This window comes from Oryzias latipes, chromosome 17 (assembly GCF_053564925.1).
Source record: "Oryzias latipes strain Hd-rR chromosome 17, Olatipes_Hd-rR_3.1".
NCBI classification, from domain to species: Eukaryota; Metazoa; Chordata; class Actinopteri; order Beloniformes; family Adrianichthyidae; genus Oryzias; species Oryzias latipes.
Window position 1 is genome coordinate 24,980,860 of NC_136253.1, and position 22,384 is coordinate 25,003,243.

The 22,384-nt window shown below is 39.6% G+C and overlaps 1 protein-coding gene and 1 non-coding gene across 6 annotated transcripts; both read right to left on the reverse strand.

Annotated features, from left to right (window-relative positions):
• Nucleotides 1-2,983: 2,983 nt before the first annotated feature.
• Nucleotides 2,984-16,148, reverse strand: vmhc (ventricular myosin heavy chain). Of its 5 annotated transcripts, none has more exons than XM_020710644.3 (39): nt 15,936-16,148; nt 15,657-15,702; nt 15,293-15,495; nt 14,530-14,673; nt 13,576-13,732; nt 13,466-13,493; nt 13,285-13,387; nt 13,035-13,127; nt 12,890-12,953; nt 11,961-12,059; nt 11,768-11,871; nt 11,493-11,631; nt 11,305-11,423; nt 11,049-11,198; nt 10,779-10,949; nt 10,389-10,698; nt 10,214-10,293; nt 9,925-10,130; nt 9,724-9,847; nt 9,483-9,619; nt 9,137-9,392; nt 8,826-9,068; nt 8,564-8,740; nt 8,341-8,486; nt 8,183-8,273; nt 7,713-8,102; nt 7,415-7,541; nt 7,220-7,338; nt 6,944-7,140; nt 6,678-6,861; nt 6,428-6,593; nt 5,892-6,016; nt 5,455-5,763; nt 5,164-5,367; nt 4,786-5,082; nt 4,597-4,701; nt 4,419-4,514; nt 4,206-4,340; nt 2,984-3,116 (listed from the first exon to the last, which is right to left on the reverse strand). In XM_020710644.3, exons 3-39 carry the CDS (start codon nt 15,491-15,493, stop codon nt 3,096-3,098), a joined length of 5,817 nt encoding a protein of 1,938 aa, XP_020566303.1. In that variant the 5' UTR covers nt 15,494-15,495; nt 15,657-15,702; nt 15,936-16,148; the 3' UTR covers nt 2,984-3,095. The 5 variants fall into 5 exon arrangements, with proteins under 5 accessions (XP_020566303.1, XP_011484921.1, XP_078790113.1 ...); XM_011486619.3 differs by having other exon boundaries at nt 2,984-3,119; XM_078933987.1 differs by having other exon boundaries at nt 15,293-15,498.
• Nucleotides 16,149-19,090: 2,942 nt separating this feature from the next.
• On the reverse strand, nt 19,091-19,162 carry trnaq-cug (transfer RNA glutamine (anticodon CUG)). Its single transcript has one exon. It is a non-coding gene; the product is annotated as a tRNA-Gln (tRNA).
• Nucleotides 19,163-22,384: the final 3,222 nt, after the last annotated feature.

The window sequence follows — 22,384 nt, forward strand, 5'->3', positions numbered from 1 at the left end:
CATTAGTCTGCCAGATTAGCCAGGCGACAAATGAGAGGGAACACAGATGGAGGGCTGCCACAGGTGACGTGCTTGAGATTCATCTGGAAGCCAGTAAAGACTGCACACAAAAGAGGGTTGAGGCAGTCTAGCCTCATTGTGATGTCAAGGTCAGTGTGGATGTTTTGTCTCGTTGTCAGGGGGCAGCCAGACCTCCTGCTCCTCCCCAGTTACAGACATGTTTACATGACACGATGCTAAAAATAATAGTAATAATTGATTCAATTCTCCCGTTTTAACAGACTTTCTTTTAAACATCTTTTATAGCTTGTAACCTGAACAGCCTAACTTTACCAATGCGTATGGTGATAAAAGTGCTTTAGGAGCCATCATAATCAGCAATAAAAGACTCTTTAAAGGTTAAGAGAGATAAGAGGAGTGTCAACAGCTGCTGACAAGAGCCCAGATTATATTCATTCCGATAACTTTCCGGGCCCTGCCGCTGACAGCTGGTGTCACTGTGCCAAATGGAGGTGAGAGATGGCATGACCCACTGAGGAGCACGCAAAGATAACTCCAGCCTCACGGATCAGACATCCCCTCATTAAAGAGAACATGATCTGAATGCTTAATGTTGCAACAACTGCACATTGTGACCATGTGTATGTCAGTAAATGCATATTGGAAGAGGGCATTGAGAAGTGAAGTTTAACTAAATGCGTCTGGGCTTTGGATACAGACAACACACTTGCAATGGATATATATGTCAGCAGTCATAGCTTTCAGCTATGTCACTTCTGTAATTTAGAAAATGTGGTTTAAAAAATCTATTAAAAGTAACATTTGATTCATTTCTAGAATAGATTATTTAGTAGACGTTTATGAAAATAGATCCTAATTGATATTAAAGCATGAGATTAGCAGTGCGACTGACTTAAAGCGTTTTTGTTCATTGTTCTTTGGCCTTCTGCAATTCAGTCCTTACAAAGCAAAACATGTGATATTGTGTAAAAAATAAAAACTTAACTTTATTTCCTAATTGCCCCTTTATTGAAAAATTTTGATAGATATGTAAATCACTAAATAACTGTGTGAAGAGAGGAGACAAAGAAACAAACGTTGCAACGTTATATTCTTCACCATCATAGAAGTCAATCTAAAGTTAGTTGAAACGGATAAAATGAGAAGTTGCAGCTACGTAGCCTCAAAAATTTGTGCTAATAGGATTTGAACACCTGTGTAATGCCTAAAGAACTTCAGTCCTCATGTATATTCAAAGCAAACGCATACATTTTTGCAAAGGGAGTGGCTCCTACTTCAATATGTTATTTTTCTTACAGCAGAAAAAGCATTGACTTAAACATAAAAGAGAAACATGACAACAGTCTTACAAGTAGGAAAACAGTTATGAGAAAAGCAAAGATTTAGATTTATCAAACTTTTTGGGGGTTTTTTGGTTTCTTTTTTAATGCTTGTGCTATCTTAGATGACCCCACCCTTACATTGATGTGTTCTCCCTACCATGACAAAGATGGATAAAGGTGGAAAGATTTCATGTAATCCATGGACACCAGTGAGGTTCACAAATCATTGAAGAAAAAGGTTCAGAGCACTGTCTTGTGGGTCTAGATGACCCAACTTCCAATGTCAAAGTGCCTAGGATAGCACAAGGGTTACATCAAACTCCTGTTTTGCTTTACAAAGAATTTTTTCCTGTTTTGTTGTTTATTTGTTGATTTATTTTTGTATATGAGTCTCAGTGTCTGAATCTCTGAAATCCTCTGGTGTCATTTTGAAAGAATAGACTGACTTCAGCAGGGATCCACTGACCAGCTGCAAGTGATTATGTGTGGATTTATGCTGAGCCTAAAAAATGAGCACTGGTTTATTATTGACCTTGACTACCAGACTCTTGTGATTTCATTCTTTCTATTTTAGGATACAGAGATTTCTTTATATCACCCTTTTAACCTTTGACTGTTTCCAAGGTTTTCCGTTCAGGCTTTAAGCCACCATCGGTACCTCTTCTTCATCAATCACAAAAGAAAATGGCGTCCTCAACACCCTTTACTTTGGTTAGCACCATCTGTTTTACATTGATATGTTGGAGAAAATTAATCCGATGAGCATTTTCTGTCTTTTTACAAAACTGTGTTGTGCCCTTTCAAATCGCTGGAACTACTACAGTATAGGTGATTATTGAATTCAAAACTTCTCCTAAAGTAAGAGAAACATTTGTTTAAAAAATGTACTGAAATGAAAAGTAATCTTCTAAATGCCTACTTGAGTAAGAGTGGGAAAATGGGTAATGAATGAAAAAGTTACTCAAGTACAGCTTCATTTGATTTAATTCATACTCAAAAAGTTATGGAATCATAAAAATAAAGGCTTTTGAGTCCATTGTAGAATATACAAACAGTAAAATCATATTTTGAAATCAACAAAATAAAAAGAAATATCCCATTGTGTGCAGTCCTTCACTGATGTGTAGAGTAAAATAGGAATGTCTGATTCATAACTGGATTGAGGGACTGAATGAACAATTATTGCCATCAATGAGGCTATTGATTTGATTGATTTATCTGTGCCAAAATGTGCCAATACTGTTATATCTACTAAATGTACTTCAATTAAAAATAATATATTTAGCATTGTAGCTTGCTTTTACTGAAAAAAAGCAAAGAAAACACCCGATTACAGCCAATAAGAGTGTCAATATTTTTCTATTTTTCATTTTAGATATACTCAAATAAAATTTAAAATCTGAAGTTTTTACAAGAAGTTACTTAACCCCTTGAGAACTAAGCTAATATTTAAGCAAACCCTCTACACACATTTACTCACAGGGCCCCAGTTAAGCACAATTAACTACCGTGATAATTTGTTATGTCCACGCATTTCTCAAGAGATCAAGTGAAGTAAGTGGTAAGCACTGTATATACAGATCATAATTTTTGTAAAGTTCATGATACTACTTGTGACCCAAAAAAAAGAAGACTGTAACTTTTTGCAGCATTTTCTAAGTGATTTTATTAGCACTAAAGGTTGTGAGCAATAATAAGGAAGGAAATCCAAAGTTCACAGCAGGCAGAAGTGTTTCTGGAGGCTCCAAAGCTTCACTCTTCTTCAAACCCTTTCTGCTGCAGCCCAGGAAGGTGGAGAGACAAAAAGGAAACAGCTGATTAGTCATCAGATCAGCATTACTTCAGTTGCAAATTAATTTAACTGTTGACATAGATAAACTGGAGAATTCTTGACAAATATTCTTAATTTTTTATGCTTTTTTTTTTTTTTTTTTTTGCTATTTCCTAATGACAACTACACAATGATGAAACTGAACTTCTCCTGATCGGCACTAAATCCATTACAAACAGCATCCAGAACTTCTCCATTCTCTATGAAACTCCTCCATTTCCCCCCTCCCCTCAGGTTAAGAGTCCTTAACTTCACACATCAATAGCATCACCCGGTCTGCCTATTTCCACCTTCGCAGCATCCGTCGTCTTCGCCCCTCTCTCAGTCCTCATTCCACTGCCGTCCTGGTGCAGAGTCTTGTCATTTCTCGCCCGGATCACTGCAACTCCCTTCTTTTTGGTTTACCACAAAAAACTCTACGAAAACTACAACATGTTCAAAACTCAGCTGCCAGAATAATCACTCAAACACCTTCCATCCAACACATCACACCTGTTCTGCAGCATCAATCTCACATCAAACTATATTCAAAATACTTCTTCTGACTTTTAAATCCATCCACAACCTTGCCCCCCTCATATCTATCAGGTCTTGTTCATGTCGCCACACCCACCCGTACCCTCATATCTTCCTCCTCCCTTCATCTGGATGTCCTCACTGCTCACCTCGTCACTATGGAGAGCAGAGCATTCAGCTGCTCTGCCCCCCGGCTCTGGCGCTCACTACCTCCTGACCTCAGAAACATTGGCTCTCTCTCACAATTCACAAAGAAACTAAAAACTCACCTTTTCCAACTTGCATATTTCCCCCCATAACTTGTTATTCCTGGCCTATTTTAAATGTATATTTCATTGTACATTTTATTGCTTTTATTTTCATTTTAAATTTTATGTACGGCGACCTTGGGTTCCTAGAAAGGCGCCTAACAAATAAAATGTATTATTATTACATGAACAGTGTGTCAAATGCCAGGGGAGGGGGGCAGTATGTGTCTGATTTTGTGCATCTGCTGCAGAGTGCATGCCACCAACCTTTGACCCCACATCGCGGCTCTTGACTCTTAGCTTATTGACCTGAGACTCGGCGATGTCTGCTCTCTCCTCAGCCTCATCAAGCTCATGTTGAAGCTTGCGGAACTTTGAGAGATGGACATTAGCCTGTTCCTCCTGATTAAAGAAAGTTTAAGTCAATTTAATAAATCGTTGACAGGAAATATTCATGGCTTGGTGCATTTCTACACTTACGGCCTCTTCAGCAGCTCTTTTGTAGGCTTTAACCTTTAGCTGCAGCTTGTCTATCAGATCTTGCAGTCGAGCAATGTTCTTTCGATCTTCCTCAGTCTATGGAAAGATGAGACAAAGACTTTTTTATGCTGCATTAAATCACCAGATGAAAGTTTAGAGAAGGCAGAATGTCTCAAACCTGGTAGGTAAGCTCCTTGATGCGGCGCTCATATTTACGGATACCTTTCACAGTCTCACTGCTTTTCTTCTGCTCCAGTTCCACCTCGTTTTCTAGCTCCCTCACCTGGTAAATGGCATTTTGCCTGATTTTTTTTAAACCAAACGTATATCAACAGAGACTGGGATCCTAGAGAGAATAAACACTCACCCTGGCCTCAAGCTTCTGCACCTGCTTCTTTCCTCCCTTCATGGCGATCTGCTCAGCTTCATCCAGACGGTGCTGCAGGTCTTTGATGGTTTGTTCCATGTTCTTCTTCATGCGCTCCAGGTGAGCGCTGGTGTCCTGCTCTTTCTTCAGTTCCTCTGCCATCATGGCGGCATCAGTGATGGCCTTTTTGGCCTTCTCTTCAGCATTCCTGCACTCCTGCACTGCATCTTCAACCTCTGTTTGAAGCTGCACTGTATCAGACTCCAGCTTCTTCTTCTGGTTTATCAGCCCTGTGTTCTGTTTTTAGTGAATAGAGAAAATACTTTTGCCTGAAAGCAGTTTTAGAAACTAAAAGCACATTAAAAGATAGGCACAGACCTGTGAGTGCAGCAGCTGCACCCTCTCACTGACATCCAGCAGCTCTTGCTCGGCCAGTTTGCGGCTCCTCTCAGTTTGCTCCAGAGCAGCTCTCAGCTCCTCCAGTTCAGCCTGAAGCAGGGTGTTTCGTCTCTCAACGATGGCCATGTTCTCCCTAAGATCATCATTGCCCTTTGAAGACTCATCCAGCTGAATCTGACAATCCTTTGAAGAAAATAAAATTTCCTAAATATTATAAACAGTTCAAACTAAATCATCCTCAGGAAGTGATTCTTACATGCTCCATCTTACCTTCAGATGGGCATGAATAGACTTCAGCTGTTTCTGGGCTTCAGCTGCCTGCCTGTTGGCTTGGCTGAGCTGGATCTCCATCTCGTTGAGGTCTCCCTCCATCTTCTTTTTAATACGAAGAGCTTCATTCCTGCTGCGGCACTCTGCCTCCAGAGAACTCTGCAGGGTGTCAATGGTCCTCTGCATGTTCCTCTTGCTCTGCTCCATCTCCTCATCTTTCTCAGACAATTTCCGCTCCATTTCTGCTTTGATCTGGTTAAACTCAAGCTGGGTTCTCAAAATCTTACTCTCTTCATGCTCAAGGGATCCCTTGAATGGACATCATTAATTTATTTTTTTTACCTGTGTTTTCTCGGTTCCACAGAACATGAATTTTCATTTTAGCCTATTTTTAATAAAAGTATGAAGTACCTCAATAAATTATGTATCAGTCTTACCTCTGCCTCCTCGAGGGCAGACTGGATTTCACTTTTTTCTTGCTCCAGCTGCTTACGAACCTTCTCCAGCTCATGAAGGGTTTTTCCGCCTTCACCAAGTTGCTCGGTTAGGTCAGATATTTCCTCTGTGTGTAAGCATACAAGAGTTGGGGTCCAACCAAAAAAATGTATGTAAGAACCGGATACATTTTTTTTCATCAGAGCTAAAAAGTCCAAATCATTACAGCTTATTTATACGAATATTTTTGGAAAATTATTAATTGAATAGTTTTTGACTTTATCACTTGTTGGCTTCAGGAAGGTCTCTTGTTGTTTCACCACTGCTTGATGGAATATATTTAAAGTCCTAAATATCTTCTAATAAAATTAAAGATGCAGCCAGAATCTTTGTGAACTCATGTAATTGTTGTGTGTGAAGTTTTTTCATGTGGATTGTCTCATCCCACTCTGGAATAAGAATAACTGTTGTGATTTTCTGATTTAGTTCTCACGTTGTCCACTGGAACCTGAGCAAAAGTACAATCACTTAATCAAACCTTGTAGGTTCTTATTCTCCCTCTTCAAGGTCTCCAGATGTTCTAGGGCCTCTTCATAGGAGTTCTTCAGTTTGAAGAGCTCAGTGCTCAGAGATCTAGCTTCCTTCTGGGAGCTTTCTAGCTCACATTGAGATTCTTCATACTTTTGTTTCCACTCTGCCAAGACCTAGTTGGAATAAAAGAAAAATTGAATTTGCTACATTGACTTATTTGTTTATTAGTTTCTACCTTTTAATACTTTGCCACGTACCCTGTCAAAGTTCCTCTGCTTTTTGTCAAGAGTGGCAGCCACCGCGTTTGACCTCTCCACATCCACCATGAGATCTTCAATCTCATTCTGCAGTCTGTGTTTGGTCTTCTCCAAGGAGGAACATTTAGCATTCACTGCTTCAACAGCTTCCTCAGCCTCCTGCAGACGCTGAGCCAGCTTCTTCCTATTTTGTATAAGAACGTATTAAAAGGTGACGTCCTTTGGATCATTGCTGGGTTCTTTACCATCAGTTGTGTTTGTCTTACTTGGCTTCTTCCAGTTCCTCAGTCCTCTGGATGGCGTCAGTTTCGTACTTGGTTCTCCACTGAGCCACCTCGGAGTTGGCTTTGGACATGCTGCGCTGCAGCTCAGCCTTGGCCTCCTGCTCCTCCTCATACTGCTCCCTGAGGAGGTCACAGTCATGACGAGCTGACTGCACAGCATGGGCTAAGGCGTTCTTGGCCTAGATGCACAAATACAGCATTACTAATACTTTAAAACAACTTTGTCTGGGACAATAATCTTTCCATGAAGTATCTCACTTTTATTTCTTCCTCTAGTTGTCTTTTTAAATCTTCAAGCTGTTGATTGTAGGAATTCTTCCCTCTGGTCAGTTGAGAAATAAGAGATTCTTTCTCCTCCATTTGTCTGGAAAGCTCATCTTTAGAAGACAATTTTTGTTTTTAAACTTTGTAACAGCTTGTATCAAACATAGTTTAGGTTCCAAGAAGACTAACCGTTCTCAGCCTGAAGTTTGGCCTTCTGAGTGGTGAAATCATTAAGGGACCTTTGATATTCATCACATTTGTTCCTGTACTCATTCATTTGATCTTCCAAAGTTCTGCATGTCTTTTCCAAGAAAGTCTTTAGAAAAAATGTCAAAGGTTCCCAGTCATTTATCCATTTAAAATATTTGTTTTACATCAGTTAAAATACATTCATGTATTAAACCTTCATTAGACTTCACACTTCATTAAAATTTTTAACCACTGTTTATATATAAATTTGACATCCTTTCTTCAGGCTGTCACATACCTTAGACTTTACAATATGTTCCATGTTGGAAACCACATCATCCAGCTCCAGTTTGAGTTCACTCTTCTCCTTCTCCAGTTTCTGCTTGACTCTCTGCAGGTTGTCAATCTGCTCTCCCAGGTCAGCCACACTGTCTGCTTGCTTCTTCCTGAGTGTAGCAGCAGTGGCTTCATGCTGCAGAGTGGCCTCCTCAAGGTCTCTGCGGAGTTTCTGGAACTCGGCCTCCCTCTTCTTGTTCATCTCGATCTGAGCAGCTGTGGCTCCTCCAGCCTCCTCCAGCCTCTCACTGATCTCCTCCAGCTCCCGAGCCAAGTCTGCTCTTTGCTTCTCCACTTTGGCTCGAGCAGCTCGCTCGGCCTCCAGTTCTTCCTCCAGCTCCTCTACACGGGCCTTGCATTACAGCAAATAGATTTGATATTTAAGTACGTTAAAGAACTTTTTTTTAAAAATATTTTTATTTCAGAATTTACCTGCAACTCTTTGAGCTTTTTCTGGAGTTGAGCAATGATAGACTGTTCATCCTCAATTTTGCTATTTAGCTGGCTGATCTCAAAGTCTTTCCTGCAAGAAACAGTCTCATTAGGGAGAAAGAACATTGGTATGACAATAGTATTTCAACAAATTTTACTTTTTCAGGCGCTCCTCCAGTTGTTGCTTGTCGTTTTCTAGATCCATGACACTTTCTTGGGCCAACTTCAGGTCCCCCTCAAGCTTCCTCTTTGCTCTTTCAAGGTCCATTCGAATCTTTTTCTCTTGTTCAAGGGACCCTTCAAGCTGTGAGCAAATGCAGTCCATTTTATTACCTATGAATCATTTATCTATTTAAAATAATCACAGATTTATATTCTTACATCGTCCACTTGTTGCTCCAGCTTGGCCTTTAGCTTGGTCAGAGTGTTGACTTTGTCTTCTTCACTCTGCAGGTCATCCAGCGTTTGCTGATGAGCTTCTTGTAAAGCTTTCTTCTCCTTGGTAAGCTTGGCGATGATATCATCCAAAGCAGCCATCTCCTCTGTCAGGTTCTTTACCTGTTACGTGGATAACACTCTTAATCCTGCGTATGGGTGAAACCAAGAGTTTGTTTATCTTCTTGTTTTAAGGAAGAAAATAAACCTTGTTCTCAGTGGCGTGTTTTTCCTTCTCCACTTTAGCCAGAGTTAGCTCCAGATCATCAATGTCCTTCTTTAACTCGGAGCACTCATCTTCCAGCTTCCTCTTCTTTGCAGTCAGTTCAGCATTCATCTCCTCTTCATCTTCCAATCTTTCCGACAGCTCTTTGGCTTTTGCCTCCAGCTGAATTTTGTTTTTGATCAGCCCCTCACATCGCTCCTCTGCATCACAGAGATTATCTTGTTCCTGCCAAACATTAATTTCGTTATAAAGCATGTCATTACCATGTTCAAATGAAACTATGATGTTCTTACAGCTTGGACTTGGAGTTGCAGGTCGTTCTTCTCTTGGAGAAGGGAGACCATTTTTTCCTCTAGTTCCTTTCTACGAGCTTCAGATTTTGCATAAGCCTCTTTGAGCTTCAGGAATTCTTCCTTCATATTGGCCATCTCTTTCTCTGCTTCTGCAGATCTTAACAGGGGTTTGATCTTGAAGAACAGCTTCATCCAGGGCCAATTCTTGACCCCCATGAAGGATCGGATGTTCCACTGAATCACTAACAAAGCATCTCTGGAATGATTCAAAATTAATTAAGAGGTTTATTCAAAAAACGGTTAACTGTGATGCATAGGGACATATTCAAATTAAAGTAATAATAACCTGCGTTCTACCATCTTCTGATACTCAATTCGTGACAGCAGACCACGAGACCTAGCTTGAATGGCCGTAATAATTTTAGATAGCCGCTCATCTCTCATTTCTTCTAGGAGACCCAGCAATCCAGCTTTGAAAAACACCTTTAAACAGCAGCAATGTTTATGATTAGGGTTCTTTTTATTTGCATATATCCTCTCAAGTTACCCATTTGTATCTGTGACGGTGTATAAATGATTTTTGATACCTTGGTGTGACCAAACTTGTACTGGCTGTGATCAACATCCAAAGACCCAAGAAGTTTCTCTGCTCCCTTCCTGCTGTCAATGAACTGACCCTCAGGGATGGCAGCTGGATTCAGGATGCGATATCTGTAAAAGCAAAAAATGATCAAGCCACGGCATCATGCATCTCAGATTTCATAGCCTTTATTATTAAACTGAGAAACCTCTGCTTGAAATCCCCATAGAGGATCCTGTTTGGGAAGCCCTTTCTGCAGATCCTGATGCCTTCCAGCACGCCGTTACAGCGCAGCTGGTGCATCACCAGAGGGTTCTCCATGGCCCCAGGAGTCTTGGTCTCATTGGGGATGATGCAGCGCACAAAGTGAGGGTGGGTGGACCGCAGGTTGGTCATCAGCTTGTTCAAGTTTTCCTTTTGTACGATAATTTAAATGGTCATGTTTAGATTTTTAAAAATAGTGTGGGCTGAAATGATCAGCAGGGCAATACACATACCCTATGCAGAGCTGAGACCGTCTGAAATGATGATCCTTTCTTCTTCTTCTCCTTTTTACCCTCAGATGCTTCACCCAACACTTTTGAAGCAATGTTACATGTTAAGACCACACAGAAAGCTATGCACATTCAATTAAATTAAAAGATTTTAGTCAAATGTAGTTGCTTTTAATACCTAAATCAGCTCCTGCATAATTTGCAAACAGGATAGCAAGCAGTTTTAGAGTGGATTTTTGGTACAATCCAACCACAGTCTCATTCAGAGGATCCTTGTTCTTCACCAGCCAGTTGTTGATGTTATAATCAACAGTTCCTGCATAATGAACCAGGGAAAAATGGGCCTCTGGTTTTCCTTTGACAACTCTGGGTTTCTGAAAGTTGTTGGATTTCCCCAGGTGGTTGTCATAAAGCTTAGCTTTAAAGGTGGCATCACTGGCTTTCGGGAACATGCACTCCTCTTCAAGGATGGACATGATACCCATGGGCTGAGGGGACAGAAACATATACTTAAAAATGATCAAAATTCTTACCCTGTTTAAGGAGTTTTTGCAGTAAAACCTCTCACCTTTTCAATCAGGTCTATACAGGCCTGGAGATCCATACCAAAATCAATGAAGGTCCATTCAATTCCTTCTTTCTTGTACTCTTCTTGCTCCAGCACAAACATGTGATGGTTGAAAAACTGTTGCAGTTTTTCATTGGTAAAGTTGATGCACAGCTGCTCAAAGGTGTTGAACTAACGAACAATAAACATACATGTATAAATACTTATCAATCAACTCATCAATATGTCTTCAAGAGATGTGGTTTTCAATTTATGATCAAAATGACTCACATCAAAAATCTCAAATCCAGCAATGTCCAGCACTCCAATGAAGTACTGTCGGGGCTGCTTGGTTTCAAGTGACTGGTTGATTCTTATGACCATCCACAGGAACATCTTCTCATAAACAGCTTTAGACAGAGCTCCAATGGCGTAGTTCACCTGTGGAGTACACATACCACTCATCCAGAAGGACATAACTATTACGTTTTAGTGAATCAAGGACCTCTATGAATAACAGCATGAAGTTGAAAAAAAAAATTCTCACCTGGTTAACACTCTGTCCCTTGGTGACCCACTCATTTCCTACTTTGACCCTTGGGTGACAGAGACCTTTGATCAGGTCTGCAGAGTTCAGGCCCATCAGATAAGCTGCTTTGTCAGCATCTGAAGGCAGGAGTATTCATTGAAATGCTGTGAGTTGATTTTAAATTGCAAGCAGGAGCTTCGTTTTACCTTCAGTTCCATCTGCTTCTGCTTGCTCCTCACGAGGCCTCTGCTTGAATTTCATGTTTCCATAATGCATGATGGCACCAGTGAGCTTGTAAACAGAGTTTTTCTCCTCTTGAGTAAATCCCAACACATCAAAGGCACTCTGTACGTTAAAACAGAACATTTTTCTGCATTTAGTAAAGACTGCTTAAGCTTTATTGAAAACTGATCACTCTGAAACATATTTGTCATTCTGATTGATTTTCTGACAAGTGAAGAAATGAGAGTTAGAGGCTGACATCTGTTGCCATTAGTTCTTCTGCATCATCTATGGAAGGCACTTGGGTTTCTCCCTGAGAGATGAAGAAATAGTCGTATGGATTATTTGTTATCAGCAGCATCTCTGCAGGACACAGAAAGACAAACAGAATTGGAATTCCAGCAGATGCATATGCAATGAAAAGATGGTTGTAAACTTTTCTGTTTACTAACCCAGAAGTTCTGGCTTCTTGTTGGACAAAATCTGGTAGAAAATGTGGTAATCTCTTTCAGCCTTGAGCTGGCAGACCACACGAGACTTTTCCAGAAGGTCTAATGCATTAAAAGAAAATTCAGTTCAATTTTAGTCATCAAATACAAAATCAATTAATTATAATACATAAATTATTATAAATTAAATAGCAGATTAAATAAATATTTAATTTTTAAAGTGGCATCAATGTCACCTTTTAAAAACATCTGGGCACTAAAGTTTCTCTGAGATTTTCTTTTTTTAAACTTTCATTGACATTTTTTTTCTGACATATGTAACGGCATTTTAGCCCCTATGTTCATTCAATAAAAATTAAAGTAAGATAATCTTTGATCTATTTTAAACCCTTCCCATTGGTCTTTTAATTAGGATTATACCATTTTTAACCTAAATCCTAAAAGCTGTGTCATTTTCTAGGATATAGTTTTTGCAGAGCAACAGTAGCCTCTGAGTTGTGGCATGGAGTGAGCCTTCCTTCATTTCCCATCATCCCTTTGTTTACACTCTCTCCCGCTAGCTTACAGCCCCTCACAACCCCAAACTAACATTAGCGGTGCAACAAAGATGGCAAGCATATGTAAATTCTGCGTAACAGCCACAGGTTTTTGCCAATGCCTTATTTTTTCGTCAGCTACTGATTCACAACTATTTGAATGAAAAAATATTCATAAATGCAATTATAAGCCTACGGTTATTTATATGTATCCTCCATCATCATAAATATGCCACAAGAACATGCTGAAAACACCATTTTCCTCAGAGTGGGCCTTTAAAATGTTTTTTTTCACACATTTGTAATAATATTAGCAAAATAATAAAACAGCTGCAAAAACATCCTTTCATAGTTAATGGTCCATCTGAGTGATGTGAAAGTTGTGTTTGTTCTCACATGTTTCAATGTCAGCTGAGGCAACCTTTCCTCTGGTATCAAAGTGGATTCGAATGAATTTTCCCTGAAAGAATATAAAGATGTAACATTCTATTTGTGGGGAATCTTTGTGCAAGAATCTTTTCAAAGAGGTAACCGAACACACAAATCTGGAAGAGTTGTCATTCCTAATGGTCTTGGCGTTCCCAAAAGCCTCCAGAGCGGGGTTAGCCTGGATGATTTGATCCTCCAGTGTGCCCTGTCACACATGAGCAGTGGTGAAAGAAGAGAAACTAAGGAACTACTGAAATGACCAAATTTTCTTTTGCATTACCAAGGTTTAAACGACAGCGTCTGTGTCACAATAATCAGAATATTTAAAGCCATTGATCCATTATCAAACGATTCTGTCATACCTTGTCTTTAGCAGTATCTTTTTTGTTGCTTCCAGCTGCAATACTTGCAAAATACTGGATGACTCTCTTGGTGTTGACAGTCTTTCCTGCACCAGATTCTCCACTGTTATTAAAAAGTTTCAGATGAATCCAAACATTGCATTTCTACATAAGGGTTATGATGGTGTATGTTTATACTTACGTGATCAGAATTGACTGGTTTTCCCGATCTACCAAAAGAAAACATTTTAGACTTGAAAAAATGGCCTAACTTAAAAAATATCCTTTTGTATTCTGTCAGTAGTGAATTACCTGAGAGCATGTACTGGTATGCGCTATCAGAGATGGAGAAAATGTGAGGAGGAGCTTCACTCCTCTTTTTTCCTCGATAAGCAAGGACCACCTCCTGGTTGTAGACTGGCAGCCACTTGTAGGGGTTGACAGTCACACAGAACAGCCCGGAGTAGGTCTGAAAACACACAAACAGCAATAACATTGTTCCAGGCTTTGGTCATTTAGAGCAGTGGTCCACTGCCTCAGAACCATGGACTGGTACCGGTCCAAGGGACACGTGGCACCAGGCCCCAGACAGAAAAAAAATGCATGCACTAACTTTAAATATTTCCATTTTGCTAATTTTCTGATACTGATGGAAGTTTTTTTGGAAGACTACTGGATTTTGTTCACCACATGTGTCTGTCTCGACTCGTCGCGTGACTTTAAGCAGCTGCTCTGACTGCTAAGTTAAAAGTCCAAAGCTAACTAAAAACAAAAACCTGACTTTGATCCGTCATTTCATGATGGCAACCTAGAGTTAGCCTCATCAGCGTTTCGCCCACAAAAACAAACGACATCTAAACTTTTGCAAGGCATGGATGTCCATATAAAAGGAAAGTGTGTTGACGATCACCGCTAGCTCAGTGAATCAAGTGGGTTTGTGTGTTAGCCTGGGGGTGGTACTGGCAGTGCAGACTATTCCTGGAAGGGGCTGTTCTCACTTATCAACATTAGTTTGTTAGAATCCATTCATTTTTGTGGATTGGGAGGGGCTGGTGCTCAGAGAGCAGGTTTCTATGGGGAATACTCTAAAATACATGAATGGATCAAAATACCTTTTTCTGAGTTTCTTTTTTGCAGCTATAGACCCTTTAAAGGCAGAGCCTCTCAACAAGTTTAGAAATACTCTGCTCAGCTTACACATGTTGAATGTGTAATGCTGTGCTTTTACCAACAATGCTTTTGTCAGTTAACTGACCGCATACTCACATAGATCATCCATGCCGCATAACGCTCTTTGAGGTTGAACAGCACAGCTGGTTCATGGAGGAAGGTCAGCATGGCCATGTCTTCAATCTTGTCAAACTTTGGTGGATTCTGCTGAAGAATGTCTGAGTCTTTGACAGTCACAGTCTGGGGAGAGGAGAAACAAATGCAAAATGTGGGCACATTACTATATGTAAAAATAATGGCAGGACTGAACGAGTCTGAAGCAGAGATCAAATTTTTATTTGCCTCCAACAGAAGCCTCCAGTTTCTGTTAACTTTTAAGGGTAAAGTTTATCTTCTTCCTCTGTAGAATATCTGCAGCTGGTTCAAAATAGTAGCCCCCATATACACATTTTATTTTTTTTTGCTTTAATTCAAACTTTTAACTATTTGTTATCCTTGATTAAAGCAACCGCGATGGGCTGACAACCGGACTGCTGTGTAAACCACCTTCTCCAACAGTGACTCTGATGGGCTCCAGCAATCCCAACACCCAAAAAGGAATAAAACCGGTTTAGAAAATGGATGGATGCATTAAAGCAAAATGTATATATTTGCAATTACGTTTTGTGTATTTATAAAGTGTCGCTTTAAATTCAAGGTCTTCAATTCAAGGAAACCCCTCAAGATAGTTATCTTACTCTTTCCAAATAACACCAACAAGGCAAAACTGCCATAACTGTACATTGGTAATCTCCTACACGAGATTGAACAACTTTCTGTGTAAAACCCAAAGCATAAATGACAAATCGTGAAGACTCACCTTCCCATTCTGAGTTTCCACTGTGACCTTGTCTCCATCCCTGCTGGTGATGGTTCCCTTTACAAACTCCTCCACCGGATCCGGAACAAAACACTCCTTCTTGATGTCAAAGAGCCGCGTGGAGGCCTCCATGCGTTCCTTGTCTGACTTCCGCAGGTACGGTGCGGCCGCACCATACACGGACATCTCAGCATCCCCCATGGCTGCTTTTACCCACAAACACAGACAAATACAGTATATGTTGATGAACAACTTTTTTTTTTCATTTTTGTTTAAATGTGTTCAGAAGCATCCACGGGAATTGATAGCTTGACAAGAACTACATATGAAACTTTATCGCAAACTTTAATAAAAATCTGTTTACCAATGTGATGCTGTAAGAACAAGGGAGCTTAGACTTTGGAATCCACCTGCATATAAGACAAATAATTGGTTAAACTTTGTTGATTAAAGTACTTTGGCGGATGAACATGTCATTCCCTGCTCTCAAATCTGTTTGGCAAAGTAAAAGGTAAAACGTTTGAGAAGTCATTCCAGCAGTTTAGTAAAAAATCATGTAAGCCCAAATCTAAGCGTCCAGAGATTAAATATTGAAAGTGAGAAGTGCAGCAAATATTGCACAGACTAAACAGTTCAGACTTACAGAATCCAGGGGAAGAGAGAGCAGCTTGTTAGACCTGCAATGAAGGCAAGGATCAAATATATAACCCCAGATAACCTGCCTTACACGGCCAAGGACACCACCCTGACCCCAAGCAAACACACAGTAACGCCCTCTCTTGTGATAGGGTTCATTTTGGCTCAGTGGCTGCCCTCCCTGCTCCTTTGTCTTTGCCTCTCACTTCCAAAGGATGTGATTTTTTGGGAGCAGTGCCAGGAACTTTTTACTCCATAATTCTGTGACTCGCCCATGCATACCCGCTCTATCTGTTGTGCCACACTTTTTCCTTGCCATTCCACGTGCTGCATTCCTTTTTTCCAAATTGTGGAGTGGTCGACAGAAACCAGACCCAAAGAGGCGACGTTTAGCAAGTGGGATTGAGACAGAAATGCTAAAAACAAAAAACACATTTTTAAGCTTTTATAATGCTTGGAGTCGTTTAGATTCATCACAATTTATGGCTGGAAAATAGATTTAACAGCAAAGCTCCTCTGAGTAACCCGTTTCTAAATGTGTCTGAGGGTGTTTTTCCTTTTGATTCTGCTTCAAATGCATTTTAACTCATCAGATTTTCAAATTTTTGGGTTTAGCAGCTATATAAAATGTTCTATAATGTAATATGAATCTAGATTGTGTCAGGGTTGGACTGGACTACGTCATGTCAGTTCTGAAGTGTTTAACAATGTCAAGTGGAGGAAGGAGGCCTTATCTGAAACGTCAGTGTGGCTGAAGATACGTTTAGAGGGTAGAACACTTGGAAAACCTCTTAAATAGAGCTGTAGAGGTCAGTTAAAAGCTGCACAAGTCCCAATTTAGCTCACCCCATTATCTGTGATCTATGGGCATCAAGAAGGAGATACATCTTTTAATAGCAGGTCAGATAAAACATGGATGCTGACTTTATTAACATGTTAAAAAGCACAATTTTCATCAGAGGGTCTTTACATACTTACTAGAGGACTGACTTTTGTCCACAAACAGACACATTCACACACTCAAACGTGCACAGATTACCACACACATACTGTTGTCTCTGCAAATATTCAGGAATTTTTTTGCTTGTTTATTTTACTAGCATGTCTTTGCAGGTTCTGTATAGTGTCACCATTTGTGCTTTCTCATTACTGCTCCTGTAACCCTTGTGCTATCCTAGGTACTTTAACATTGGGTGTTGGGTCATCTAGACCCACTAGAAAGTGCTCTGAACCTTTTTTCTTCAATGGTTTGTGATCTTCACTGGTGTCCATGGATTACATGAAATCTTTCCACCTTTATCCACCTTTGTCATGGTAGGGAGAACATGTCGATGTAAGGGTGGGGTCATAGGATAGCACAAGGGTTAAGATTGGTGTTAAGTTGGTGTGCAATACCTGTAAATTAATGCTTGTCTCATTAGGGCAGGTTTTAGTGCAGTTGTAACTAATTATAGCGGGTTAAGCTATGTGTCACTGGAATCCAGCCAGAAGGTGCTGGTGACATTTTAGTGACAGCATTATCGGGGCCCATTGGAAGGGGCCTCTTGGGTGACTTTAGTGCAGCTAGCACCTCAGACTTGGAGGAATAGAAGCAGCAATGAAATATTTTATTTGTCCTCATCGAGATTCTTTTGTCAGAGTCACCTATTTAGCAAAGTTTTCTCACACAGCAGCACTGAGGATTGTTTCTGACATGAAATACTAGCCATGGTACCTTTAAGTGACATGGTGGTTCTTTCCACAAATCTTAATAAAACATCTCTGAAAATGTCATAATTTACATTTTTTATACTTTATTATGATACATGTTTACATAAATTAATCAATAAAACACATATATAAGTTTAAAAAACTTCCATCCAAAAGGAAAAAATAGTCATTTTAAAAATTCTGAGTTCTTTGTAAAGTATCTGTAACAAACCACTGGTTGTAAAAGTTGTTCATGGTACAACTTTAAAACTGAAAAATAGGTGTACTACTAGGTAGTACTCTGGATCTCTAGTACTCTATTTCTTTGCAAATATGTCATGTATTTCTTTTTTTTTTATTATTAACTTGTCCTGTCCAACAGCTGAGCTAACAGATGAGAGCTGAAGGCCTCTTGTGTTATACATATTTTACTCTAACAACAGGGGTTATAAATCTTCTGACACACCAGGTGTATAGTTGGATAAACCCCTTTAGTAATTTACACTAAATCTTATTCATATTAATTATACTTGTAAAAAATTTTATGTTGGACGTACGGAAGAGAAGAGGAGGGAAGAAGTGAGGGATGTTAGAAAGGGGGGGATAGGAGGGTGATTATAGAAGGGGGGGGATCATGAAGCATCATAAGGGAACAAGTTGCTGGATGTTTATTATCATTACTGTCAGGTAAGATGTACAACAAATCTCAAAGGGGTGGGGCCTGTCCACACACACTCAAATGATACAAACATACCTTTTGGCTCCAATAATGTTCATATACACACAGGTAAACATGGACATAAAAAAACATCATCCAAACTTTCCAGTCACAGTGGAAACGTGCTGCTTTCACATCTGGTTCAATGCAGAAATGGCTTTCTTCCCTTTTCTAGCAAATATTTTCATGTTTCTCTAGGGTCCATGAGCAATTTGCAGCACTGCAGCCGTCTTCAATAAAGACAATAGCAATCCTTTTGTAACCCTTGTGCTATCCTATGACACCACCCTTACTTTGACGTGTTCTCCCTACCATGACAAAGGTGGATAAAGGTGGAAAGATTTCATGTAATCCATGGACACCAGTGAAGATCACAAATCATTGAAGAAAAAAGGTTCAGAGCACTGTCTAGTGGGTCTAGATGACCCAACTCCCAACGTTAAAGTGCCTAGGATAGCACAAGGGATATGTGAGTTTTAGCTGTAACCATATGCAACACTGTTTTATAAAATATGTAAGTGACATGTACTATCCACAAGATGGCAGTATTTCTTTTTTAACTGTCAAAAAATGTCATCAGACAAGTCACAAGTCAAATACTCTGGTCTTTATCGTAAATATTTAAAAAATGCATTCAGTTTCAAATGGGATCGAAAACATGAACAAAAGTTAACACTAGTATATATACGTTTGATGTTATTGCAAATGATTAGACTTGAAGAGAAAATTCAGTTCATTGTAGAATCAATAATACAAGGTCCCACCGAGATTTGAACTCGGATCGCTGGATTCAGAGTCCAGAGTGCTAACCATTACACCATGGAACCTCCGATGACGCAATAAATCAATGCACAAACTTTTGACCGCATGCCAAGATGGAACAGAGGCGTCATTCGAGAAATATAGATAAAAAATAATTTTCAAAGATAAGAACGACCTGAAGCTAATGCTGATGAAGATTAATTTGTAACCAAACCCTTGTGTTATCCTAGGCATTTTAACATTGGGAGTTGGGTCATCTAGACCCACTAGACCAGGGGTGTCAAACTCATTTCCACCGAGGGCCACATCAGTATAGCAGCTGTCCTCAAAGGGCCGGATATAACTTATACATGTAACTAAATGTAATGAACATACATGTAACTACTCCTTAATGTTAAACAACTAATTTATTTATTTATTATAACTTTTGAAAGTGACAATTACAGTTGCATAGAAAACATATGTTTGCTTATTACTCTATCATAAATCCTTTTAAATTTGATTCTGTCAGGTTAGGTTATATGGACAGTGTTTAAGTCCTAATGTTTAGTTGCCCAATCTGATATTTCAAGGCAGATTCCCTCTATATATATATAAATACACACCAATTTTTATTTTTTACTTTAAGAAATCAAAAACTTTTATGCTCTCGGGGGCCACATAAAATGACATGGAGGGCCACATTTGGCCCCCGGGCCTTGAGTTTGAAATATGTGCACTAGACAGTGCGCTGAACCTTTTTTCTTCAATGATTTGTGATCTTCACTGGTGTCCGTGGATTACATGAAATCTTTCCACCTTTATCCACCTTTGTCATGGTAGGGATAAAACGTCAATGTAAGGGTGGGGTCATCTAAGACAACACAAGGGTTATAAGACTTTACGTATCCCACGATGGGGAAATTATTTTGTCTGCAGCAGCAAAGTGACATTCAGTGCAATATTATAAAAGAACAGAAGAGCATCTGTAACTTACACGACAAAGTAAATTAAATTAAAATCAAAGTTCAAATACCAAACAAACGGCTGTAAGAACAAAATCGAAAGTACCGTGTAGGGACATAGTGGGTCACTGTAGTACTGTGCATGGTCTGATAGCTGTGGGGAGGATTTGAAGACAGATATGAGCGGGACCTGCAGTGTCACCTGATGGCCAGTAGAGGTCAGCAGCACAGAGTAGTCAATAATGACGCAGTCACTTTTTTTTAACTACAAAGAAATGCTCTTGATAAAGGGAATCAGTAGTACACCCAAAGGCCACGTGTTTTAAAATTACTGAAATATTATTAAAAACTAATTCCAATTGTAAATTTAAAAAAAAATTGGAACAAAAACTTTCACAGTGAATTTTCTTTTTAAAATAGGAGGATGAGCAAGTGAAGCCCAATTTGCGGTGATGTGCACAATGGCATTTTTTACTCTGTAAACCCAAGACAAAATACTACATACAGTTAAAAAAATAAGGGTCGACTGAAGATCCTTAGTGAAGATGAAAACACTTCATTAAACCTAAATTAATGAAAGCCCCTTCAAACTTGCTGAAATGTCCCACCATGCTGGTATTTCTGCCACACACAGGTTACATAACAGCAGCAGATCATCTGCTGTCTAATTTTAACTCAACATGAAGAAAACAAAACTGGAGTTTGAAAACAGGAATCGCAGCAGCTGTTTGCACTTCCTTTACCCAAACACTTTCTGCTTAGAAATTGTGTTTTGTGGCAGAGAGAAAATCAGTGCTCTTAAATCAAATTTTGAAGAAAATGGGATCGAACTGTTGATCTAGACCAGTGTGCTGCGGCACAGTGGTGTAGTGTGCCCAGTAGTGTGCCGTGGGAAATTGCCCTCATAAACTGATCTAAAAACATTTTCCATCTCCAGGATATCAGCTCTTTCTTCATCCAAACAGGCCCTGATAAAACACAGTGTAGTTAGGAAAATGAAAGATCGGACAAGACTTTTTTCTTTGTGCTTTTGTGATTCAAGTAAAGACATTTTGATAAGAATGAACCGCTCATGTCTGTCTTCACACCTCCCCACAGCCATCAGACCATACACAGTACTACTGCTATAGCTTCAGACGTTTTCGGAAAAGTCCCGCCCCTTTAACTGTCTCCACCAATCATTCTTGGAGGCTTAATCACATGTCATCAGTCTGACCAATCAGAAGTGGTTAAAGTCTTCACTTCCTTGTTCTGATTCTGCTCGTAAAGTCGCTCAGTTCTAACAAAAATACCAGCTAAAGCTCGTCTTTAGCGGTGTAGCTTTCCGCGGGATCCGGTGTCAGACCGTGGAAAAAGTGAACAAAACAATGAAGCTCAGAGAAGTGAGTCTGTCTGTGTTCGGCAGCTGTTTGCATTACATCTCCCATGATGCATTGAGTTAAAGTGACAGATTCTCAGTGCACAATGAATCTTCGTTGTTAAACGTCTTGAAACCACAACGAACACGCATCAAAGAGTTTTTAAATCTTTGAACTTAACTTTTATTACATCTTTTAGAAAAAACAGCTTCAAATTCCAGCTTTTTCTGCCACAATTATCACAAAAATGCATGTGAGATTGCAGAGGGGCTGTGATACAGACTATGAGTTTCTCCTTTTTGTTTGTTAATTTTTGGATGCTGGTGTGCTGCGGGATTTTTGTCAAGGTTAAAGTGTGCCGTGGCTCAAAAAAGGTTGATAAACACTGATCTAGACAACTAAAGTCACCTGAAACAGAATTTACACATTAATTTACCTGAATGTCTCGATTTTAATCCATGTGATGTCACTAACCCACCACCACATGTTTTATAAAGGCCTAGGAGTCTCACAGTTTACATTTTTGAAGAAACAGCGATTCATTAAAGACGGTCTTAATACAAATTAGCTTTTTTTGTCTGGCACAGAAACAGTTGCGTTTAATTTTGACAGCTGGAGTTTCTGGATTCCTGGATTTGGTTTGAACACATTACGGACATAACCAGTCAGCTGTTCCAGGGGTGTAGCGGTAAGTACTCTGGACTCTGAATCCAGCTGTTCAACTAACGGTTGGACTTTTAATGTTTACACTTTTTATATATAGATTTGATTAACCCTTGTGCTATCCTAGGCCCTTTAACATTGGGAGTTGGGTCATCTAGACCCACTAGACTGCGTTGAACCTTTTTTCTTCAATGATTTGTGATCTTCACTGGTGTCCATGGATTACATGAAATCTTTCCACCTTTATCCACCTTTGTCGTGGTAGGGAGAACACGTCAATGCAAGGGTGGGGTCATCTAAGATAGCACAAGGGTTAAAAGAA